At 36.9% G+C, this 27,029-nt stretch overlaps 1 protein-coding gene across 1 annotated transcript in view; it reads right to left on the minus strand.

Annotated features, from left to right (window-relative positions):
• Positions 1–4,670: 4,670 nt before the first annotated feature.
• The window catches only part of LOC129267799 (uncharacterized), a 37,710-nt gene continuing 15,351 nt past the window's right edge, over positions 4,671–27,029 (minus strand). The window contains exons 4-12 of the mRNA XM_064097448.1: positions 25,709–25,916; positions 25,391–25,484; positions 22,617–22,672; positions 22,012–22,128; positions 17,770–17,869; positions 11,224–15,969; positions 10,613–10,693; positions 9,808–9,903; positions 4,671–8,579 (exon numbers count right to left, since the gene is read on the minus strand). Coding sequence (XP_063953518.1) covers positions 8,455–8,579; positions 9,808–9,903; positions 10,613–10,693; positions 11,224–15,969; positions 17,770–17,869; positions 22,012–22,128; positions 22,617–22,672; positions 25,391–25,484; positions 25,709–25,916 — 5,623 coding nt within the window. The 3' untranslated portion in view covers positions 4,671–8,454. The remainder of the gene's footprint in view (positions 8,580–9,807; positions 9,904–10,612; positions 10,694–11,223; positions 15,970–17,769; positions 17,870–22,011; positions 22,129–22,616; positions 22,673–25,390; positions 25,485–25,708; positions 25,917–27,029) is intronic.

Here is a 27,029-nt window from a genome sequence, read left to right on the forward strand (position 1 = left end):
GATTTGGTGTATACTTTTTGCCAGGATATCATTTATAATCTGTGAATTTTTCCAGCATAAAATTATGATAAGCCTTGGATTTCTAGAGGGAAAAGACTGTTAACACAAGAAGCGGGACTATGTGTGCAGTCCTCATGGATATAGTACGCCGGTGTAACAAAAAGTCTTTGGGACACTGGTATTCATGACACCGGTACCTCGGAAGACAACCATGTTGACACGGTACAGTTATCTAGTACCTCTTACACTTATCACTTGATTTTCAAAACCAGTCAGTACAAGACTAGTACAGTAGTTGGGATGGGCAGACAGCAATCACTGGCGTCGGGCTTCAGCTTCAAACACCCTACATCAGGCCCCGGGGAACGTTTTTCAAAGTGGGGGGGGGGGGAGGGGGAGGGGGTGGCTAAAGTATTTACGATCAGGTAGAGCGTAGCGAGCGAAGCGAGCGGAGCGTAAATTGGCGTGGGGTCCAGGGATAGAGCCCCCGGAAGCTCAGGGGTTTCAGCAGGCCAGGGGCGGCGGAGCGTCATTCAAAGTGGGGGGGGGGGGTGAACACCACCAACAAAAAGGGCACTTTCCGGGAAAAAGGGGGCACCTACAAAGGGAAACCTCTGAAAGCGAAAATATACAATTTTTTAGACATTGGTATATACCCCTACATTGTGAGTACATTATCAGGGATGATTTCAATGTTTGTTCTCTCTTTTCATGGTCCAAAATACTGTTTAAGCATATACATGTACTTTGCAGTTGGTTGTGATGGTTAGAAAATTCATTTGCGAGCGAGCAAAAATTTTGAGATTTGTGAAGTCGCAGTGCAAAAAATTACATGTTATAATGAAGAAAAAACGATCCTGATGGGGTTCTAAGCAAAATTTAATCATGAAAGACTGAAAAAATCTTAACATAATTATATCAACTTCAAATACGAGCGAGCGTAGCGAGCCAGATTTGGGTGATATTCAAGAAAAAGTTGCTCTTAGTCGCTTTAAATTAGGAGCACTTTTTATGGGGAAAGGAAAAGGGGGCACATATCAAAAGGGAAAAGGACACTTATTAGAAAAGAAAAAGAGCACATGTCAAAGTAAAAAGGGGGATTACCAGACCGTGAAAATGGGGCACTCCTCGCGCTTAATAAGGGGCACTCACCAGAGAGGAAAATGCACTTATGACAACGGAAAAAGTGCAATTATCAGATTAGGAAAATGGTACTAATTAGAAAGGATAGGGGGCAAGTGTAAAATAAAAGGGGCAATTATCAGAGATGAAAAGGGGCACTTAGTAGAAAAGAAAAAAAAAATCTCACGCACAAATAATGCAAAGGTGGTGAGTAATTGCGTCCCGCAGGATACAACAAAAGTTCCCAGGTTGGTTTCCGGAAGCTGGAGAAGAATCATTTTCCCATCGTATACTGATTATAATTTTAATGTTTTACACATCTATCCAATCTGTCCATATAGTGTAACAGTAACGACCCATCTGTGACACTAATAAACGATGTGCATGAGACTAATTTTGTTCGGTATAATTTGCATATAATTATGCGCGGATTGAAAAAGAAAATTTTTGACCGACAGTTCGTCTTCTGCGCACCTGTACAACTGAATGGAGTGTTTTTACCCAGATTCTGGCGTTAAAAGTGTTTAATTTTACGAACAACTTAGGCTTTTACGATCGCTTTTACGGAACTGATTTTATTAATCCGCAAACTGCCGAACCCGGAAGCTTTGCCGAGATGCTTGACTATGCCTCCGTCTTTTTTGCTGAATTACGTTCGCTAAATCGTGCTTTTACGTAGGTAAATGTGGTCTCGCAATTTTGCAGGGAAAAAAAAGAATGAGTTTTTTGTCGGGGCCTTGCCCTAATTAGCTGGTTGCTTTCTATTTCTCTTTAACATACTTCTTCAAAAAAGAGGGAAGGGGAGGGGGGGGGGGCTCGAGGCCCCCCCCCCGAGGGGTATGCATCCCCCCAACTCACAAGGTGGGGGGGATGACATGTACAATCACCCCCCCCCCCAGGTTTTAGGGAAGGATGTTTGCTTACAATTAAATTGAATTAACATGTTATAGAAATGATAGGAACAACAATAATGATAATTATTATTATAACAACAACAACAACAACAATAATAATAATAATAATTATTATTATTATTATTATTATTATGATAAAAATATAATAATAGTTATCATCATCATCATCATCAACGTTAATGTGACTGAAATGACGATTACTATCGTGTGCGTGTGTGTGTAAAATTGATCCTCGATTTCTCGTGAACGGCAAATCATCCCCCCCCCCCTGGTGTAAGAACCTGTCTACGCCACTGGCCTATATACTGATAAGTGAGTGCCCTTTCCTTTCCTTTCCTTCCTTTCCTCCCCCCCCCCTTTTTTTTTGTTGTTGCTTGCTTGTCACTCGTCAGGGGGGGGGAGACTGCCCCCCTGCCCCCCCCCCCGTAGGTACGCTAGTGATTACCCGTAAGGTAACCAAAGGGGAAAAATTAGACAATAAGGTAATATATAATCATATTTCCCCTTAAGGTTAAGTATTATGCTTTAAGGGGAAATATATATTACCCATACCGTAACCAAAGGGGGAAATATGAAACAACATGTAATCATATTTCGCCTTAGGTTATGTGTTAAGCTTTAAGGAAAGATATATATTACCCGGAACGCAAGATGGCGGGTGAGTGCCCACGTTGCTATGGCGGGAGCTACCTATGAATGTTATTGAGCGAAGCGAGCGAGCGCTTGAGCAAACAATTAAAAAATTTCATTAGAATGTGAGATTTGGGACAGCAAAAATATGAAGAAATGTCTCAAGATGACAATCATTTTATATTTAAAAAAAATATAATGAACAGGAAACACTTTTAGCACTGTACCTTGCTTGACTTTCGTTCGAGGGCAAAAACCTCTGTCCCACTTTCATCCAAAACGTAACCTTGCACAAGACATCACCGGGTAGATAGGTAAAATTACATTACGGTAAGCTTTCAATAAACCAAAGCCGGGGAAACTTTGACAGGCTGTTAAAAAATATTAATTTGTTATCTTAATTTTAGCTCATTTCTAGTGTAGTTTTAAACATTTCCATCTCCATGTTGAAATGTCAAATTATCGAGATGTTTAGCATAAACAAAAATCGTGATTACAGAGTTCAACTTCTCAAAACCAGCAAATTATATATATGTAGTTCTGGATCATGATGGATATAGCAATTATGCATTGATATGGTGTCCCTTACCCTGGGCCCCGTCAGGAAACAGCATCGTAGGTACTAGACTATACACTTTTCTATTCTGTGGAAAAGGCACTAAATAAAGATAAACATATCATAATACCAAAATATAATATAGAACATTATTATGTGTGAGTGTTTGCATGGTTTGTGTGCGCAGTATAGTATAGATCCTCCTTTTTTCTTCCTCGTTGTCCCCCCCCCCCCCCACCCCTCCCCTTCTTCTGTATTGATGTCCATTTTTGCTGTTGCTTTTCCTGTTTCCCATTTTTATTTCTATCGCAAAGCAGCGACTTTGGTATGGGTTTCGTGCAGGCCATCTCTCCCTCACTCTCTCTCTTTTTTTTTCTTTCCACTCTTTATCCATTTTGTCCTTGTTTAATATGGGTCGCGAAGGGTTTTTTTTTAAATTCATTTTTGTGTGATTTAGTACAGTAATAAGTGGTTTTAATTTTTAGGGAGATGCAATCTACAAGCATGGCTTTTTAGCATCTCCCTCCCATTTCAAACAGGTATTATTTTTTGCAATCATGTAAATTTCGTAAAAATTCACATCAATTTTTGTTTATTATGTTACATATATATATTGTTCATTATTTTATGATTTCACTGTTTATCATGTGTATTTATTATAATATTTTTGTTGGAAATGGAAAATAAATGAAATTAAAAGAAATTCTAATCTACAGGGATTTTTTTTTAAAGCGTCCACCCAAAATGCAAATGAAACTGTACTCTAACCCCGTTTAAGGTTCAAAATTGCAGAATCTTGGAAGCACGCGGCTCCTCTCAAACTCGAAATTTGGTTAAAATATGATATACCCCACTCCCCCGCGGGGGCTACATTACATAATAAATAGGAAATAGACAGTTTTGAAAAAGTGTCCCTTTCTACTTTCATCATTATCATCACCATCATGCATTATCATCATCTTCTTCTTTCTCCTCTTCTCTTTTTTTTTTCTTCATTTAAAAAAAAATTTATAGGGGGCCGGCTGCTTCCCCTTTAGCGCCGCCCCTGTTTCAAACACACAGATACCAAATCACTGAAAAGGTCAATTTTGAAAGAAATGTCACTTCTTTCCTTTTGGATAAAAAAGGCAGTGTAGAGGAAACTGCAAATCATGTAACTCTTACGATCATTAATAACATGTATAGCCTAAAGTCTTGCAAATTCATGAAAATGATACATGACATTATTTTTTAGTACTAGTATCCGTTTCTCGACATATGTATATGCTCAATGATATGTGCTAGTTTGATAATTGTTATCTTTATAAATTGATAAAATTCAATTAAAAAGTGAAAGATGACCAGAAAAATGCACTCGGTGAAACTATCATTTGATGTAAACACTGTCCAGTTAATTGATAATACATACATCACCCGATAATCAAACAAGTGACAACTAAATTGAATTGAACTGAAACTTTAATACCAGTGTTGTTCAAAACATTATGTAACACAAGAATTTACAGCAGAATACAGAAAGATTGATAAAAATGACCCTAGATAAGAAGTTAATATTCCAAATTCAAGTAAATTCAATTCAATTCAGATTTCATTTAACACTTTCACACACAAAAATACAATAGAGGTTACAAACATATTCACATAGAAATATAGATCATTAAAAAAATACAAAGAAATACAAAGAAACAGTTATTGCATGAAAAAGTGTAAGTACGGATTTCTGTAGAAAGGCAAATATTGACAGAAATCTACAACATAGATATACACATGTATATATGTATATATAAAGTGTACAAAAGGGAAAGAAAAAAGAAGGGACAAATGTACAAACAGACAAAGTACAACTTTGTTTGATATAATCGGGAATGCTGTTCCAAGTAACTGAACCTTCATAAAATATTGAGTTTTGAAAGACAGATGAGAGTATTTTGGGGTATGTGGTAATTGGAGGAATTTTGAATTAAATGACAATGAACATTGTAATTAAAATTAAAATATTAAGTAAAGACCGAGGTAGAAGTTTCTTTGAGCATAAAAACATAAATATCCAAATTTGAAATTCATTAAAATCATATCTATTTAAAATAGGGGGCAGGACCCTGCACCTTTATAACAGGGTGCTCTACATGCATGTACAATACAATTACCTAGAGTATAGCTTATTTGGATACAAATATATGGCAGTTTTGAATGACATTAACAAAACTGAATATAAAACTTTTGGTATTCACCCATGTAACAAATTACAGTAAGTGTTCAGGGGTGTCGATCAATTTTCAGGATTGGGGATCGGGCAAAAATTTCCCAAGCTGACCAACCCCCCCCCCCCCTCCCCTCACACCACAAACACACCCGGAAAACGTGGATAAGCGATACGATCGAGCTTCAGAAATTTGCAAATTGAATACGCATTCTGCCCGAGAAGCATTGCATTTAAAAATAGGCCCTATGCTCTTTTTATTGCTAGCGAGCGAGCCTGAGAATCTACGCATTTTGAAAGAGCATTTAACATGAATGCAAGCGAGTGAAGCGCAAGCAAGTATGAAACCACGCATTTCAAATAACAGGAATGTGAGCCAGCAAAGTGATTGAGCTTGAGGAGCTATGTATTCTAAATAGCATTTAACATGAATGCGAGTGAGCAAAGCAGTTGAGTTTGAGAAAATACATTTTAAATAGCATTTAACTGAACATGAATGCAAGCGAGCCTGATAATAGGCAATTTACATTTTTTTCTACACATTTGGTAAAATTATTGGGGGGGGGGGCTACAAATCGCAAAATGTAGGTCTATATAATAATAATACAGCATAGTATGTAAACTACACATACTTGCATAACAAACATTTCTTAAGACTATTATACAAAAAAGATTAGTTGTCCAAATATGTTAAATCTCTAATGGTAAACCAATCCAGATTTTTGACATGAGTGAAATTGATGTTTTCCCTTGCTCAGTTCTTACTCTTGGCATAATAATTGTACATTCCTTTTATCATGTACTATAAACAAAGTGAAATACTCATACACTAAATGTGAAAATTATGTATGTACGTTATGAATAAAAGTGGCCAACATGTCTTTATATAGAAATTGCTTGAGGAGTCAACCTGACATGACTGTTTGATACTATTTGTATTTATAAGTAAATGTATTAGCATGAAACTGTAGTCAATAGGCATTTAAATTCAATTCACTTCAATACAATTTTCATCCAATAAAAAAAAAATCGGGCATTAGCTTAATTAATGAAGAATTCAAATATCTCTCAACATATATAACATATGGGAGTTGACCACTCCTTTGTCCCAGTGCATTGCCAATTTGCATTATCCATAGAAATAGAAAAATAGAAAAATTACTTCTCTTGCTGATCTCTGTTTATTGAAACCCATTTATTGCCAGGGTTCACCTTCCCTTTAAATTGATATCAATATTAACTCATCAAAGTACAATATCAATGTTATTATCAACCAACAACAATATGTTTTAGATTACAAAAATATTACTGTAACTTTTACAGTTACAAACATACTTATTGGTCTGTTTATAGACAACTAACTTTCATGGAAAGTATATACACATCATATCTAAGCAAATTATTGTCTAGAAATGTTGGTGTTATCAACAAACTGCCGAAAACAACGTTCCCTCCCAACATTTTGCTAAACTTGTATTGTACACTTATTCTCCCTTATTTGAATTATGGAGTATTAGCATAGGGCAACGCCTCCAGAATTCAGCTAGACAAATTATTTTTGTTACAAAAAAGGGCAGATAGAATTAGTTTTTCGTAAAAACAGATTAGCTCATATTAATCATTTATTTTATTCCAATAAAATGTTAAAAATACACGATTTATATCATCTTCGTTTGGGTTGCTTCATCAACTGAATGCGGATGATTTGCCTAAAGCATTAACCTTATTTTCAAACAAGTGGAATGCCTCTGGCAGTCTCGCCTGCATTACGCAATTCAATATAGCAGCAATGCTGACTTTGTAAAAAACAACATGGTTAAGATTTCAATTTTGATAACCAAAACATGGTCAAAGTTCATAAATGGCCATTGCCCTTGACCATGCGACTTGCAACTCATAGTCAGTGATACTTGATTACCCTTATGTTCAAGTTCATGAAATAGGCCCATGATGATGACATTTAAAAAACTAACAGTTAAGATTTCAGTGCTGTTACCCCAACATGTTCAAATGTCATTGACCCTTTGACCTTGATCATGTGACCTGACACTGATGCAAGATTATTAGCAATACTTGAATTACCTTTTGTCCAAGTTTCATAAAATAGGCCCTTATAATTTTAAAGTTATGACGACATTAAAAAAAAAACTTAACCATGGTCCAAGTTCATTGACCCTAAATGACCTTTGACCTTGATCATGCAACCTGGACACTCATGCAAGATGATCAGTGATACTTGGTTACCCTTATGTCCAAGTTTGACGAACTAGGTCCATATTATACTTCCTAAGTTATGATGACATTTAAAAAAACCTTAAAGGAGAATGAAACCCTTGAAACCAGCAGAATCCATATCAAAGAGAAAAATCAAAGAAACATATTGTTGAAAGTTTGAGGAAGATTGAATGAATAATAAGAAAGTTATGAGCATTTGAATATTGAGATCACTAATGCCATGTAGATCCTCCCATTGGCAATGCGACCTAGATCTGTGATGTCACACACGTACAACTCCCTCATTACTTTAGTACTTATTTCACTTATATTCTCACTTTTATAGAGTCTATCACAAGGTAAGGTGTTCTCTTTATGAGAGGACAAGTACAGAGGTTTCACAACATTATATCATTGATGAATCGTTTGTCATATGATTAGAATGAGCAAAAGGAGATGTTTTTGGGGTATATTTTCAGTGTCCAAAAGGGGAGAGTTGTTCATCTGAGTGTGACATCATAGATCTTGGTCGCATTGCCAATGGGAGGCTCTCCATAGCATTAGTGATCTCGACATTCAAATGCTCATAACTCTTCTATTGCTAGTCCTATTTTACTCAAACTTTTGTTGATCTTATTCTTTGATTTTTCTGCTTTCACAAAAGCTAACTTGCTCCAAGAGTTTCATTCTCCTTTAACCATGTCTAAGTTCATTGACCCTAAATGAACTTTGATCTTAATCATGTGACCCGGAAACTCATGCACGATGATCAGTGGGCGGAGGCATAAAAATGAAATGAAAATTCCTGTTTTGGCCCGTTACACTACTTTAGGGAATCTTTTGTTTTTGTTGTACACTACATTCATCATTTTTGTGCGCACTGTCTGCCAAGGGTGAGGAAACGATGGGTGTGCTTTCAGGAATATAAAGATTTCCTTCCTTCCTGTATATATGAAAGGGGATATAAATATGTTGGAGAAATGAGAGACATTGTAAACTCCCGCATTTGCCTGAAATAATACATTACTGTGTCATCTTGTCAGGCAAAGGTGTATCTTGCAACTTTGTTACCTTTAATCTTATTTGTGAACAACATATAGTTCAAGGAGTTTACTCTTATAGTGAGGTTGTAACTCAATATTCTTTATGAAGAGGTGACATGCTTTACACTGTCAAAAGTGGTTATTTATTACACACAGTTTTTCTACAAACCCACTTGCCCACTTACCTGGATCAAGCAAATATTATACCTTGGCAAACACTTTGACATCTCATTTGCATGAACAGGCAAGCCGTAATAATTTATCAACAAGCCTTTCGTTTATTTTGGGTGATAAAAAGCAGAATTTAGCGAAGACTTTGCAATTTGAGGGCCCAAAACAGTCAATTGTGACTAATTGCCAAACAAAACCAACCAAAGAAGAAGAAGAAAAAGAAAATAGTGCAACAAAGAAAACTTAAAGTTCGTTTTAATGAATGGGACATACAAGATAATGTTTTGGCTGTTAAAGGTACTCCAAGTGATCAGAGAAATGCCCAAATCAAAATTGAACTCTTCTCCATTTTATGCTCCCACAATTGGCAAGCTTTTAATCTTCTATTTATTGAATATTGTCTTTATTTGGGTTGAATTCAAAAGATTACCTAAAAAAAAAAAAAACATTGATATTATAAAGCTGACTTTGTTTTGATTCATAAAAGGAAAAGTTCTAAGAATTTTTTTTTTGTATGTGAGTAATAAGCGTCACAGGCAATTTGATAAGATAAGTGAATTTGATATATGGATTATCTGTAAGTGTATGTGCAATATGAGGCTCATTTGATGGATGATTGTTATAAGAAATTCTAAGCTCTTGTGATTCATAACTTTTATGTATGCAGACAAAATACCCAGTGGAAGATCCTGAAATTTACTACTTGAATACCTTACACCATACAGGGTACAAAATAATTATGGATAAGGATAGGATTTTTAAAGTGATATAGACAAATTCATTGGGAGATTCACCTTGACAAATATCTATTTATCTGTCAAGGAATATAACACAAAATTTTCATAAAAATCTAAATTGAAATATACTACTAAGTTGTTGGAAATATTGTTCTCTTTTTCTCTCAAAACCTTACATTTCTCTGCAAAGTGGCATATACTATCTAATATGGTAACATACCCGGAAGCTTCTTTGTTGCTTCTCCATTGATATATTCTTTGAAATGTGCCAACAGCTCCTTTTCATCAGATTTCCGCCATTGTGTATAGTTACGACCTTCACAACCAAAGAGAGAGGGAAGACAGAGGGAGGGAGAGAGATGGAGAGAGAGAGATAGGGAGACAAATAAATTTAATACTACCATTAAAAAAGTTGGATCTCGATAAAATTTGGTTTTGAATATTGATTGACTCTGCTTTTTTCTGCATTTTATATATAACTTTTATGGGTTTGTGTGGAAACTTCATTTTCATATTGGCAAATGAAATTTTTGAAATATAGCAAAAAGTGGAATACAGATGATTCAATCTGTTCACCAGACACTTTAGAATTGCTCTTGAAAGTTTGTAACCATATTTACATTTATAGGTAATTAATTAATGAAATGAGATTGTTGAATAATAAAGTTTGAAAAAACAAAATGCAAGTGAAGTGAATATTCGAATACCTGCATCTAATAAGTAAGATTTAGCTAAAAACAATTTAAAAAAATCAAGTACTGTATACATTATCAATTCTTTCTTTGATGCTAGCAGTGAATACTATTATCTATTAATATGCTTTTGTAATGCCTTTGGTAGTAAATTAAGATACTGCATGGTGACTATCAATATTTTTTATCAGGAAATTATCCTTCAAACTCAACTATTCCTGCTCGTAATAAAGAGCAGCTGTATAACATGATAAGATGACAAACAAATCTGTCTCATATAAATTCATTTTTGATAGGCAATTCAATTATATATACATGAAATCTATATGGTACCTGATGGCTTCACTTGAGGCTTCACTTGAGGCTTCACTTGAGGCTTCACTTGTTCACTGCTGGTCGCAGGATCCATTATATCTACAGCATGTTCGTAAAGAACGGGAAAAAAGAAACACATACAGAGTGACCGACTTACATGAAAACTGGGGGAAAATGATTATGAATCTATAAATGACCTGCATTATTCAAGACAATAAAAACACTGACTTTACTCCCAGCCCCCCCCCCCCCCCCACCTCCTCCATCCATGAGTTTATCATGAGTTGATAGAACAGTTTATATTTTTTTAAATTTGTTTTTGTTTGTGAACAAAGCTCTGTAGAGTGTATTTCTTTTTTAGTTGTAGGCCTACAAGTGCATTCATGGAAAGTAGGCATATCATGCGAAAAAATTACATTGAGAGATTGTCATGACATATACAATATATCACATAATTCATAATTTGCTTTGTTTGAAATATTTCATGTGGACTCGTGTAGCAGGGAAAATTTTGCACTGCTTGTTCATATCCCAAAAATAAAAGTATTTATTTGACATCATCCTAGGTATACTGCTCTTCTCCAGCAAACTTGTATACATTGAACTTGATATACTAGAATGCAGCTCACCTCCTTTATCCATCATTTGGAGTTGCCTCCCAACAACTGTAACTTCTTTGAGTGCCAGGGGTGCCTGATAGATATTTTCGTTTGTTTCCTGTGAGTGTCCTAGATGTTTAAAGATGAAAGACCTCTCTCTTTCTGGAATATGTGAAAGTGCAAAGAGTACACTCACACGGTGTCTATTTTTAGTTGCTGTGATTGACTGCTTATCATCGAGGGTCACACACTCACATATGTTGTCCAAGGCATGCCATCCGGATACATGGGAATTGGCACCACTGGTTGTTGGGAATAGGTAGTTGTTGTCGTTTCCTATTCCTGCACACGATCGAATTTCTTTGTTAATCAACTTGTCCAATGCCTCATGGGTGTCTGTGGGAAAAAGCACAGGGATTAAATGCTTTCCCTTTCCCAACTGGTACCCAACCTTTAAATCCTCGACAAGGGCTTTGTCTATGGAGTCTAATGTGGCCAGCTGTTGCTTGTCCAGCCATGCTCCTTCCTTTGCGTCTTGCCAGCACTTGATATATAAACGGCTAGGCTCTCCCCCTCTCCGGGCATTGAACAATGTGAGTCGTGATACGAGGCAGTCTCTCAATTCAACAAAACGATGCCTATCCCAGAATGCCAGGGTATCTTCAAGTAGCTCTGTGATTCTTGAGGTTGTGTAATCTCTAACTGCCTTAATGTCAGCTTCCAATGGCTGCCCACTTGGTCTTCGTAACTTTTCTTCCCTCCTTTTGTTTAGATGATATGTAGCATCGCCAAATATTTGATTGTGTTGAAGATCAAGAACAGCAGTAAATCTGTCAATTTGATCTGCTTCATTGTCCTTATCATCCATCAAGTACATTGCTTTCAGTATTTTGCTGCTCGATTTCAGGAGGTAGAATACTCCTAACTTCAAACCTGCTTTGACACCCAAGCCTTCACCTTCTTCTCTCCTCTCAGTGTACTGCTGCACTGCTACTTCTAGGTGCTGGAAGTTGGAGCGTTGCATCAGGTCAGATACATTTCCTGCCTTTACAAGAAGAGGCCCAAGATTATCCTGCACTGAGATCAGGGTTAGGTAAAGTCTGGCAAGTCTTCGCATGTCAGTCATGACCGACTTCCGTACTTCAGTTTTTTTGTCAGGCTTCTTGTTCTGCTTTAACCACAGCCTCTTTCCTATTTCCCGAAGTATGGGATCGCCTTGACAGAGTTGGCCAACTTCATCTTTTCTGAACTTGCTGAGAATTTCAGAAATAAATGACGAATCTGTATCATTCATAACTGAAAGAAATGATGCTGGAATGTGCATTGAAGGCTTGGAGGAATCAGACTTGTATTCACAATGATGCTTATGCCTTCTCATGTATGGAGCAGAGTAAGCCCCTGAACAGTTGCTACATATTACAACAGAATTGGATGCGCTTGACCTTTCTCTCTGAAATTGTGGATTGTCATCTTTTGCTCTGATTTTGTTAACTTCAAAGGTCCCTTCTTTTCTGATTCTATCAAATTCTTCAATTCGCTCCTTTGTAGGTAAACCGAGTGCATATTGTATTCTTTCTTCATTGCGGTGTTTATTTTTTAAGTGATCTGAGAGTTTTGACATATGTTTCTTGCAGTACATGCAAAAGCGATAGGGCTTCTTATATGGCTGTTTCCTTTCTTTTTCTTCAGAGCATTGTGCTGATTTTGAAGATGTGACTTGTGTCTTGACATGTGGCTCTTCATTGCCCGTCTCCATTTCATCGGGTACAGGAAAAGTATCACTATCACTCCTGTTTGGTGAGCAATCAGACGGCACGTATGAGGGATCATCATCACTGTCTATGTCAGAGAAAGTTTGTGAATGCAAACGCCTCCTTTTAACAACAACCATTGTGTCTGAGTCGTCATCACTACCGTCTTCTTCGAAGCTATCTACAACAACATCTGTAATCAAAGATAACGATGCAGTGGGTTGTCCCAATGGTTGCGATTCAGCGAGGAGATATATCACACCTTTTCTCAAATCAGCAGAGGGCCTTGCTTCAGGAAGTGGCTGTTCATCATCAGCTCGAGTGCTGGTGGGAGGATATATCACACCTTTTCTCAAATCAGCAGGAGGTCTTGCTTCAGTGAGAGGCTGTTCATCATCATCAGATTGATTGCAGGTGGGAGGATATACCACATCTTTACTCAAGTCAGCAGGTGGTCTTGTCTGAGGAAGTGCCTGTTCATCAGATCGATTACTGGTGGGAGGATATATCACACCTTTTCTCAAATCAGCTGGTGGTCTTGCTTCAGGGAGAAGCTGTTCATCATCAGATTGATTGCCGGTGGGACGACATATCACACCTTTACTCAAACCAGCAGGTGGTCTTGCTTTAGGGAGTGGCTGTTCATCATCAAATTGATTGCCGGTGGGAGGATTTATCACACCTTTACTCAAATCAGCAGGTGGTCCTGATTCAAGGAATATCTGTTCAACATCAGATCGATTACCAGTGGGAGGATAGATCACACCTCTACTCAAATCAGCAGGTGGTCCTGATTCAGGGATTATCTGTTCAGCATCAGATCGATTGCTGATGAGAGGACATATCACACCTTTAGTCAAATCAGCAGGTGGTCTTGCTTCTAGGAGTGGCTGTTCATCATCAGGGAGTATCTGTTCAGCATCAGATCGATTGCTGGTGGGAGGATTTATCACACGTTTACTCAAATCAGCAGGTGGTTCTGATTCAGGGAGTATCTGTTCAGCATCAGATCGATTTCTGGTGGGAGGAGATATCACACCTTTAATCAATTCAGCAGGTGGTCTTGCTTCTAGGAGTGGCTGTTCATCATCAGGGAGTATCTGTTCAGCATCAGATCGATTACTGGTGGGAGGATAAATCACACCTTCACTCAAATCAGCTGGTGGTTTTGCTTCAGGAAGTGGCTGTTCATCATTACGTGTAGGTCGATTACCGGTGGGAGGATATATCACATCTTTTCTCAAATCAGCAGGTGGTCTTGCTTCAGGCAGTGGCTGTTCATCATCAGCTTGATCGCTGTTGGGAGGATATATCACACGTTTACTCAAATCAGCAGGTGGTTCTGATTCAGGGAGTATCTGTTCAGCATCAGATCGATTTCTGGTGGGAGGAGATATCACACCTTTAATCAATTCAGCAGGTGGTCTTGCTTCTAGGAGTGGCTGTTCATCATCAGGGAGTATCTGTTCAGCATCAGATCTATTACTGGTGGGAGGATAAATCACACCTTCACTCAAATCAGCTGGTGGTCTTGCTTCAGGAAGTGGCTGTTCATCATTACGTGTAGGTCGATTACCGGTGGGAGGATATATCACATCTTTTCTCAAATCAGCAGGTGGTCTTGCTTCAGGCAGTGGCTGTTCATCATCAGCTTGATCGCTGTTGGGAGGATATATTACACCTTTTCTCAAATCAGCTGGTGGTCTTGATTCAGGGAGTAGCTGTTTATCATCAAATTGATTGCCGGTGGGACGACATATCACACCTTTAGTCAAATCAGCAGGTGGTCTTGCTTCTAGGAGTGGCTGTTCATCATCAGGGAGTATCTGTTCAGCATCAGATCGATTACTGGTGGGAGGATAAATCACACCTTCACTCAAATCAGCAGGAGGTCTTGCTTCAGTGAGAGGCTGTTCATCATCAGCTTGATCGCTGTTGGGAGGATATATCACACCTTTTCTCAAATCAGCTGGTGGTCTTGATTCAGGGAGTAGCTGTTTATCATCAAATTGATTGCCGGTGGGACGACATATCACACCTTTAGTCAAATCAGCAGGTGGTCTTGCTTCTAGGAGTGGCTGTTCATCATCAGGGAGTATCTGTTCAGCATCAGATTGATTACTGGTGGGAGGATAAATCACACCTTCACTCAAATCAGCAGGAGGTCTTGCTTCAGTGAGAGGCTGTTCATCATCAGCTTGATCGCTGTTGGGAGGATATATCACACCTTTTCTCAAATCAGCTGGTGGTCTTGATTCAGGGAGTAGCTGTTTATCATCAGATTGATTGCCGGTGGGACGACATATCACACCTTTACTCAAACCAGCAGGTGGTTTTGCTTTAGGGGGTGGCTGTTCATCATCAAATTGATTGCCGGTGGGAGGATTTATCACACCTTTACTCAAATCAGCAGGTGGTCCTGATTCAGAAGGTATCTGTTCAGCATCAGATCGATTACCGGTGGGAGGATAGATCACACCTCTACTCAAATCAGCAGGTGGTCCTGATTCAGGGATTATCTGTTCAGCATCAGATCGATTGCTGATGAGAGGACATATCACACCTTTAGTCAAATCAGCAGGTGGTCTTGCTTCTAGGAGTGGCTGTTCATCATCAGGGAGTATCTGTTCAGCATCAGATCGATTGCTGGTGGGAGGATTTATCACACCTTTACTCAAATCAGCAGGTGGTTCTGATTCAGGGAGTATCTGTTCAGCATCAGATCGATTTCTGGTGGGAGGAGATATCACACCTTTAATCAATTCAGCAGGTGGTCTTGCTTCTAGGAGTGGCTGTTCATCATCAGGGAGTATCTGTTCAGCATCAGATCGATTACTGGTGGGAGGATAAATCACACCTTCACTCAAATCAGCAGGTGGTCCTGATTCAGAAGGTATCTGTTCAGCATCAGATCGATTACCGGTGGGAGGATAGATCACACATCTACTCAAATCAGCAGGTGGTCCTGATTCAGGGAGTATCTGTTCAGCATCAGATCGATTTCTGGTGGGAGGATATATCACACCTACAAATAAAAAACAAAATAATGGGAGAAAATTAGTAATTGGAAATCATCTGAAAACATGAAGGTGGGAAAGGAGAGAAAGTGACAAGTTCTGGTAGTCCTTGACATATGTGTCTTTTAATTGACTATCTTTATTTGTCCAGGTACTGCTGTTTGATGAGCAATCGGATGGCAAGTATGAGTTTATTATCATCATCACTGTCTATGTCGGAGAAACTTTATGAATGCAAACGCCTCCATTAACTAATAACCATTGTGTCTGAGTTGTCATCTGCACTGTCTTCTTCAAAACTATCTTCAACCACATATCTAATTAAATAATGTATAATGAAAAGTTTATTACACCTCAACATGAATAAAAATATTGTTTTTTAATAGCCAATCACATTACAAATAGACAATCTGTAAATGCAATGGCAACCAACTTTACACAGGGGTAAACATGCTCTTGATTTAATAGAGAGTTGTGACTCTGAAGATAAATATTCTGCATTCTGCATTTAATACAATGTGTATGAAAAATTTTGAAAGGATTTTACATTTTCAAGTCATAACCCTTGTGATATTTGGCTTTCTTTTTTTAAATCTGGGATTTAGATTTTCTAAAAATCATCCTCGAATGTGCTGGTTATGATAAATAGATAGACTGGAGAGAGTTCAGGATGTCATCACCTGGGTCGATCTGGCATAGCACAGTCTTCAACTCACCCATGACTTAAAGGTATACCACAGTTTTGGTACATGTATGTAAAAAATAGAATTGGTTTATCATTTTCCCAAAGCAATATGAAAGTATAAGTACTTTCCACACACCAAAAATCAGCTTCTTAAACACTTTTGTTTTGGAGATCTTATAAACAAAAACGAAATAAAGAAAATAAAAAGAAAATAGATTTTTATTGTGTATCCAGGGATACGATACCGAGCAACAAAAGAGAGAGGGAGAGGGGAAAGAGGAAAAGCAAGAGAGAAAGAGCAAGGAAAAACAGACAAGGTAAGAGGAAATAAAAGACACAAATAAGAGGAAAGAGATGGACTTAATCCTTTAAAGTATAAAGAAAAATGATAAAATCATAAGCTCATTCATCATCCAAGACCCCCTGCTCGAATAACATTTGCTGCTCTGACTGGAGCGTGCATGCCCGGCTTGTGCCTAACCTGGCTCGCTTTGGCCCGCCCCTTGCATTTGGATCCTCGAGAATTACATATACAGCTAGGACTGCAGCCAGAAAAAAAGCCACAAAAAAAAAGCCTTTCCAGGGAAAAATTCTCAATGTTTAAAAATGACCCCAAATTTTACATACATGCTGTGTACTAGATCAAACAAAATGCAAAGTTCCAAAATGCAATATGCAACAAATTTTGCTCAGTCGCTGCGCTCCCTTGCAAGATAACATTAAAAAAAATCAACAAAACAAACAAGTTTCACGGCCCCTGAGGTATTGGTCATGAAACTCTCAATATAAGGGTCAGATTACATCATAATCATTTAAACCACTGAGCTTCCAAGACCCGCTTAAAGGCTCATTCACACATGCACAGGCAAAACTGGAAAAAAAATCTTATTTATATTTTAAGATAAACTGGCAAATGCAACTCTTTGCACTGCCATGCAGATTAACAATTTCTTTTACAACCCTGAAGTTCTTTATGTCTTGTTGGATGACTGTTAGGGGACATTTCATATGAGACAATGATTTCTATTGCATTCTTACTGTCTATATGTGAATTCCAAATTGACTAGAAATATATATATATATATAGGGCTATATTAAAAAAAAAAAAAAAAAAAAAACTTGCCTTCCGAATGATGCACCTGGCACACTACACGTGACTTCAGTTTGCTGAAAAGATCTTTGGCTCTCCGGCTTACTATGATACTGGGCTTATATCTGCACACCTGTCATAAGATGAATGAATCATACTGATAAGAGCATATATAAATATATAATGTTCATGCTGAAAGATGACTTAACCATGATAACTGTACACTGTATAGTAGTGGGCTATTTTGAGCTTCATGTAACTGCTTTGGGGTTGGGGGGGGGGTGCTCTTCAGATCATGGCCTCACTGGGTATGATTGCCATAAAATGCCATAAAATTCGGACCAGGGTCTAGAATGCGTGTGAGCATAGAGCCAAGCTATAGTCTGTAGACAAGAATTTTCAGAGGCACCAATTGCATGCATGCTGTCATCCACATTCTTTTCTCTTTTTTTTTAGTTTTTTTTTTATTTCTGCATTTTCAAAATAGTAAATAATCAGATACATAAATCAACTATTATTTCTTCATTATACATGATTATAAAGTTTTCAGTACATTAAATAAGATGCATACAAACACAAATATTTTTCAATGAAAAAGAAAAAAAAAAGAGGATAAATTACAAAAAAACGCAGGAGACCGCCATCATTGAATCGGTACCAAAGTTATTTCATTTACATAAAGGTTAACAAAAAAATAGATGGATCTCAACTGTGCGCAGTCAAAATTAATGCCTTCTCATGGCCCTGGGAAGCGGGGGTGCTGGGGGTGCTGCAGCACCCCTGGAAATTTGTTTGTATGTTATAATGTATTAATATAAATCTCAGCACCCCCGGTGTATATACAATATACGTATACAGGCGCTCAGCGCTCGCATGATTTAAAAAAAAAATAAGTTATATCATGTTCATGAGGAATTTAAAAACCGCTCAAACTAATTCATAGCTTCAGGTCACTTTCGAAAATTTCCTCTCGCGCTTCGCATGACTTGCTTTTTAGGGATGTTATGATCATGTTCATGAGGAATAAAAAAAAAAAAAGAATTACAACAAAAAAGTGCTTAAAGCCCTTGTCTTCAAGCACTATATAGACAAAATTTCGGCTCGCGCTTCGCGCTAGCATGATTAAATTTGCAAGGCGGTTACAATCATGTTTATGAGAAACTGAAAAAAATTAGAATTTCAACCAAAAAAAGGCTTTCATTCCATGTCTACATTTCACTGTATAGACAAAGTTTCAGCTCGCGCTTCGCCCTCGCATGATTTGATTTGCAGTGAGGTTATAATCATGTTCATGAGGGGAAAAAGGAATTTCAACAAAAAAGTGCTTTAAATGCCTTGCTTTTAGGTCAATTTTTAGGTCGCGCTTCGCGCTCGCATGATTTAATTTGCAAGGGGAATATAGTACAATCAAGTTAGTGAGCATAATAAAAAAAGCCCTTAAGATGCTTTGTTTTCAGGTCACTTTGGTAAAAAATTTCGGCTCGTGCTTTGCGCTCGCATGATTTGATTTGCAGGGAGGTTATAATCATGTTCATGAGGGAAAAAAAAAATGAATTTCAACAAAAAGAGTGCTTAAAATGCCTTGCTTTTAGGTCACTTTATGGCACTAAAATTTCAGCTCGCGCTTCGCGCACACATAATTTAAATTGCAAGGCGGTTAAAATCATGTTTATGACAAACTGAAAAAATTTAGAATTCAACCCAACAAAAGGCTTTCATTCCATGTCTACATTTCACTATAAAGACAAAATTTCAGCTCGCGCTTTGCGCTCGCATGATTTAATTTGCAAGTGAGGTTATAATCATGTTCATGAGGGGAAAAAGGAATTTTAACCAAAAAAAGTGCTTCAAATTCCTTGCTTTTAGGTCACTTTATGGCAAAATTGCGGCTCGCGCTTTGCGCTCTCATGATTAAATTTGCAAGGCGGTTAAAAATCAAGTTTATGTGAAACTGAAAAAATTAGAATTTCAACCAAAAAAAAAAAAAAAAAGGCTTTCATTCCATGTGTACATTTCACTATATAGACAAAATTTCAGTTCGCTTTAAATGCTTTTTTGTCAGGTCACCTAAGGGCAAATTTCGGCTCGCATGATTTGGTTTGCAGGGAGGTTTTAATCATGTTCATGAGGAATTAAAGATATGTATCCAACAGTTTATGTTCATGACGATTATTACCACCCCCCCAAAAAAAAATCGATTATAATGCCTTGTTCTCACGTATCTATATTGAAAAAATTAGAATTTCAACAAAAAAGGCTTTTATTCCATGTCTACCTTACACTATAAAGACAAAATTTCATATATATATATATAAATCTCAGCACCCCCGGTGAAAAAATCGTTCCCAGGGCCCTGTGCCTTCCCCCTCACCAGGTGTTGAATATATCGCACATGCGTAATGCATTTTCATAAACTTTGAAGAATTTAATCAGATAGCTATCTATGATAGCAGCTAAAATAGTATTGTCAATGGAATAACGATTTTGAAAATGGTTGCCGAGACCATGCATGCCCCCAAATGATCACTGCCATTCCAGTGTGCATACATGGGCCAAAACTGAACTTGAGCTCCCAAATAGTTCTTAAGATATCATAAAAATAATAAGAGTCATTTTCATTCATGTGAACTCTGTGACCTTTAACCTTTGACCTCATAAACCCAACATTTTATCAGATCACTATCACTCCAGTATACATGTTCCAAGTTCATTGGTGATCCGCTAAACGGTGTATCTTGAGAGTATTTTCATATATATATGATGGCCTTTGTGACCTTTGCCCCATAACCCTGAAATCCATTAAGATAATTGCCACTTCAGAATCCATATATGTGTCAAGTTTGAAATTGATTCGTCAAATGGTTTTTACATTATTGTGAGAACAAGTATTTTCATGTATACAAATTACCTCTGTGACCTGTGACCCAAAATCTTACCAGATCATTCTGGTATGAATACATGCTAGGTTTTGGAGCTTAGTTAAGTTGTCATGAGGATGGGTTATTTTCATGTATAATACCCATTGTGACCTTTGACCTTCTGACCCCCAAATCGAATCAGATTATCGTCAGTCTAATATGCATACATATTTTGTGTTATATCCCTTCTATGAATATTCATGAGTATTCTAGGAACGTGATTGGTCAATTGATGCTCGCAGAATACAAAATAGTTTCACTAGAAACTAAAATCTCTGCCTCAGCTCCGATTATGTTTTGCTATTTTTTCCTGGGGAGCACGTACTGCGCATGCTCTATTTACTATTTTCTTCCTTGGCACTACTGCGCATGCTCTCTACCTGATAACAAAATTTGTTTTGACTGCGAGCAGACGACCCGCCGCTGTGCGAGACACAATTTACGGACCGCTCATGAACTTGCTGCCGGGAGGATAGCGGCGCAAGTCACCGCTTAGCCCCGGCAATCAGCTAGATCGCGTTCACGTTTGATATGAGGCTTTATACTCTCAGTTCCGACCACAATTTAGATTATTGAACTAGCTAGACGAGGGGAGAGACAGTTTCAGATTCACCTTGTTTGCTTCATTGAGGGTAACCTATCAAATGGCTTGTACACAAGGGATAAATGAGATGAGTCAAAACATTTTTTTTTCTTGTTCCTTTTTTGTTATTGTTTTACAAAAGGGATATAAAACAAATATACCAAGCATTGAGTTCGAAAGTATAGTGGAAATTATCCATCTTCGGAGGGACTGGCATAAGTTACTATTTTTTCCTTGGGGGCTTCGCCCCTCGGAAAAAATAGTTCTATGCCAGTCCCTCCTGAGATAGATAATTTCCACTATACAATCTCACAGCTTGGTATATTTGTATAATATACGCTATATAAGAATTGCTTATTATCACTATTATTATTATTATCATTATACCTGTGCCAAGTTTGAAGTTGGTTCACTAGTATGAAAACAGGACAGACGTACAACTCAAAAACATAATGCCTCCGGCCACTTCGTGGCAGAGGCATACAAAAACACAACTCTGCAACTCAAAAGTTACAACGTATTTAGTCCTTTCATGTTTTCTTATTTTAATTCATTAGGAAAGTCGGGTACTATTCATTTAACCACAATGTGGCATCTGGATGTCCTATAGGACATGATATATTAATGTGCTCAGTGGTACTGAGGCTGTTTTAATGATAATAAAGTATAACAAAATAAGCTTAATATATATAATTTATAAATACACCTTGAGGCATACATCTCCCCATCCCTTCATTAAATTTAGTGTGAACGTGGTGAGGAAAATTATGTTACCTTTTTTATTGTCTGGATAAATCCCATATTTTTTTTCAAAAGGGTTGTTAGACTGGGAGGTAGATTTTCAATCACCTTGTCAATCCTTGCCATGATTTGCATGCTTTTGTCTAAATCCTTGAGAAAAAAACAAACAAAACAAAACATGTATACCTTTAGAATATGTCTATGTAATACCATTAACACATAAAAGCACCAAATTTTTTTAAAAACTCACATAATCCTATCTAATTGAATGGTATCATAAACTATTAGTATTGAATTATTGGTGTAAACCTGAATATAAGACGCTGCAACAAAGCTATGAAAGAAAATATTAATGCCTATTTAATCACAAGGTGAATGCTAAACTAATTTCATGGCAATGAAATGTTGACAGTTGTTTCTTTGACCACTGGTAACATACTAGTATATATCATAGACAGTTTAAGTGTCCCTACTAGCTGACTGAAAGAAACATGGAAATTAATTAACAAACAAGATCAAACTGATGAGATTGAGATGGAATCTGGTGGTACTCTCATCAAGTTTGATTTCACTGGGTCAGTTTTGACAAGACTAAAACTTTTCCATGAATATACTGAATATCTCTTAAAATTACTTACAGGTTTTTCCACAGACAGAGACTGCATGAGTTCTACATGAAGAATTTCAATCTCTTCTGCAATTTGAAAATAAAAGTAAACAAATAGTTTTTCACCATTGATGGTACAGGCAAGAACTGGTAGCCTAGGGAGAATATACTAATACAAGACTTTGTAGTTAATTTTACATTGAATGATACCATTAATAGTATTGAAAATGTCACTGGACTATATCAGTCTACTCTTGTGGAATCAAAGGAATACTCTTCCAAAATGTTTCAAGAACATTATGACTATATGCACATAAGCAGTGTTTTAGGATATGACAGTTCTGGTTGAGACTGCACTGCAATAGATTATTCATTCTTCAGGTTGAAGAAAAGTGAGTGTAAGAATTACCAGTTTGATGTCTTTAAGCATTAAATGACATTTGAAAACTTTTGAAATAACCTCAAAGATAGTTTTCCCACAACATTTTACACCTCACTTGCAAAGATTTCCAGATAAAGTTGCACTTATGTCACTACAGGGAACAAATACTGTAAGTGCAGGCCGGAAATGAAAGCCATCCTGAAGAGTGTGGTAGGATTATCAAGAAAAAAATAGGAAACATCCTATCAAACCTTGGCTTTGCAAAGGTCAAAATTAAGATTTTTCCTCCAAATTTAGAATGGTTTAGAAGGTCAGCATTATTCCTTATCCAAGGTATGTTTTGACACCAAGATCACTAAGATATCACGCAATCGGTCACAAGATCATGAGACAATTTGTTGTCATACGTCCAGCCAAAACTGCTCCAAAAATTAGAATTTTGCTTGCAACCACAAAACAAAACAAATGTAAATCAATGATTTTTGTTTGTATATATTTTTTTCTTTCAGGCACTCAAATGATTAATATGTTCTTTAAGTTTATCAAAGTCCAATCTAGAAGAGAAAATAAAGTAAATGAAATCAATAAAATACATAACAAGTGGAACGCCTCTGGCAGTCTCGCCTGCATTACGCAATTCAATATAGCAGCAATGCTGACTTTGAAAAAACAACATGAAATGGAAAGGCGAGAAAGGGGAAGGTTAGAGTAATCTTTCTTGAAAATAAGTGTAGTCCTGAAATGGACTGTAAATCAGAAAAGGTTGAAGAATTGAAGAAGCTTGAGTAGTTGGATGGATGAAAAGATGCTGGCTTGAGTCGGTTGTCCGTCTTCAGGAGCACTGAAGACGGACAGTCAACCTGCCCGAAACGTCGAGTCTCTCTACTACTATTGCTCTCCAAGTCCACTCGCCGACTCAAGCCAGGATCTTCTCATCCATCCAAGTACTCAAGCTTCAACTCTTCAACGTTTTCTGGTTTATAGTCCTTTTCAGGACTACACTCATTTTCAAGAAAGATTACTCTACTCTAACCTTCCACTTTCTCGCCTTTCCATTTCACTTCTTCATCTATCCACTTTTTTCTAAGACTCCACATGGTGTACCGTAAACCACATTTGCGATTGTACATATACCACCATGCAAACCTTCAAACATACATGTACAATGAATAATTTTTCAAAAAGAGAAGGAAAAAAGTACATATTCATTTGATTTGATTCATTTCATCAAAAAGTACACAATCATTTGATAATATTTTGACCTGAAATGACCTTTGACCTTTGTCCAGTGACCTAAAAATCTGAAATTAAATTTATCCATTTGCTGATAAATGATATTAACCATTATATGAAAGTTTTCTGGACTAGGGACTTATACTTGCAAAATTACATTCAAATATTAAAAAAGTTATGATGACATCTCAAAAACTTTGATTAAGATTTCAATTTTGATAACCAAAACATGGTCAAAGTTCATTGACCACAAATGACCATTGCCCATAAATGACAATTGCCCTTGACCATGCGACTTGCAACTCATAGTCAGTGATACTTGATTACCCTTATGTTCAAGTTCATGAAATAGGCCCATGATGATGACATTTAAAAAACTAACAGTTAAGATTTCAGTGCTGTTACCCCAACATGTTCAAATGTCATTGACCCTTTGACCTTGATCATGTGACCTGACACTGATGCAAGATTATCAGCAATACTTGAATTACCTTTTGTCCAAGTTTCATAAAATAGGCCCTTATAATTTTAAAGTTATGATGACATTTAAAAAAAAACTTAACCATGGTCCAAGTTCATTGACCCTAAATGACCTTTGACCTTGATCATGTGACCTGAAACTTGTGCAGGATGATCAGTGATACTTGGTTACCCTTATGTCCAAGTTTCATGAACTAGGTCCATATACTTCCTAAGTTATGATGACATATCAAAAACTTAACCTTGGTTAAGATTTCATTGTTGACGACGCGGCCGCCGCCGTCGCAAAAGCGGCGCCTATAGTCTCGCTCTGCTTTGCAGGCGAGACAATAAAACATGAAATACATGAAATTCACAAAGCAATAAAATATTAGTAATGAATTTGAATTACTGAATGTGTTCACTTGATAGACATGAATTTAGGAAATTCTAACCTAAAATCTGCCCTCTTGGGGATTTATATCTTGTATTGATGAAGAAATCAAAAATCTAAAATTCTGTAACTCATTTGCATAAATTAAAATACCAATGAAAAATAGTTATTCTGCATCAGAAGTTGCCTTAAAGAGCAGTTAATTTCCATAATACGTGGCCATACATCTGAATTTGTTAAGCATTGACAACCATATAGGAAAACTGGTAACTTACTTTTTATGCAGTATGTATATATTCCAAATGAAAAAAAAAAAAAAAAACTTGAAAATGTTTACCTTCAACATGATGGTGTGGAAAGCTAGAGCAGCTGGCATTATCCTTGACAGCATCTGAATTCTTCACCGATGGAGGACTCGATATCGGATTAATCTGATTAATGATATAATTATAAGACACAGATATTGATCGCAAATGAATTACAATGATGTATGAAGGATATTTTCTTTCAATAAAAACCCTTTGACTATCAAGCATTTAGCAAATTGAAGGGAAAAAAAGCATTCATATTTAAGTATTTATTTATATTCATACCTATCGAATGTTCTTTCAGAGCATCTTTAAAAAATAACGAAAAAGCTAGCTATAGAGCTCACCATTTCATCCTGATTGAATTGCAATGGCACTCCATAGTCATACAGGAGTTCGGTTTGTGCTTCAATGTCCTTGGATGCAAACAAACATAAGAAAGGGGTGCCTTCATCTTCTACAACACGGAGTTTAACATTTGATGATTTTCCTATGCCATGATTGACCAATCTCCCGAGCATTGGCCCACCAGTTGGCTCATCGGTTGCATCAATGCTGAAAAGTAAGAAGGCATTACAATCAGAGTCTGTAACATACTGAAGGAGTGTTTGTGGTATGGTGTGAACAATGAAAGTCATTGTAAATACAATCATTTTACCCCATAGACTATAGTGTTATAATAAACCACCCGCAGGCCCGGACAGTCAATTAAATTGTGACAGTCTGTCATGGATACCTTCTAATCAAACTACATTTTTAATGGTCGTATGCCTGGCTGTATATTGATCCATCTAAACTTCATTTTACAACAATATTATACAACAGATAGAGCAATTTGTCATGTGTTTAGCTGCATGTTGTCGTGCAAAACAAATGTGAGTTGTTTTTTTTTCTCCCACAGGCAGTTAAAAAACAGGTCAATCTGAAAATAATTCACAGTTGCTGAAGAATTAGACAAAAAAATTATAATTGTTTGAATCTCCACACAATATATTTGTACACCATTATAATTGTATATTTTTCACAACATGCTGTCTGAAATTTTCAATTTTTCTTGAGCTTATAATCTAATAACTTTTCACCAGAAAGAAATAAAGAATAAAGAATCGGCACAAACACAATGATCTTTCAAGAAACATGTAGTTACATATACTAATAAAGCATACTACTCAATCCAATGCAAGATAAGCAGAGCTAGGGAACATAATGTTCATTTTCACACTGAATAATTATGTGTTAATACCTCCGCCAAGGAACTTGGAAGAATTTTTGTTCTTCAGTCCTGTTGGTTCATTGTTTTGCATAACTCAAAAAGTTCTTGTCAGAATTTAATCAAACTTTCAGGAGAGGTGCATGATGAAACTCACAACAAATAATAAAATTTGGGGGGTCATGAGGTCAAAGGTCACAGGGGTAAAAATGTGCAATTTCCAGGGGGTATGGACCCCAGGGATGGAAGAGCCAAGGGCATTTCCCTTTAGCGTCCAATGAAAATAAGTGAATGTACAGTACACTTATAATGTGAGGCGCGTATTTTCATTGTGACAGACACTGTGACATGCTCCAGTAAGCACTCTTCCTAGCCGGAGTTATATATGCGCTCTTTCTATTTTCTGTTTTGTTTTTCAGTTGTAGTTGTATATTTTTCTTTAAAGGCATACATGGACT

This window comes from Lytechinus pictus, chromosome 3 (genome assembly GCF_037042905.1).
Source record: "Lytechinus pictus isolate F3 Inbred chromosome 3, Lp3.0, whole genome shotgun sequence".
NCBI classification, from domain to species: Eukaryota; Metazoa; Echinodermata; class Echinoidea; order Temnopleuroida; family Toxopneustidae; genus Lytechinus; species Lytechinus pictus.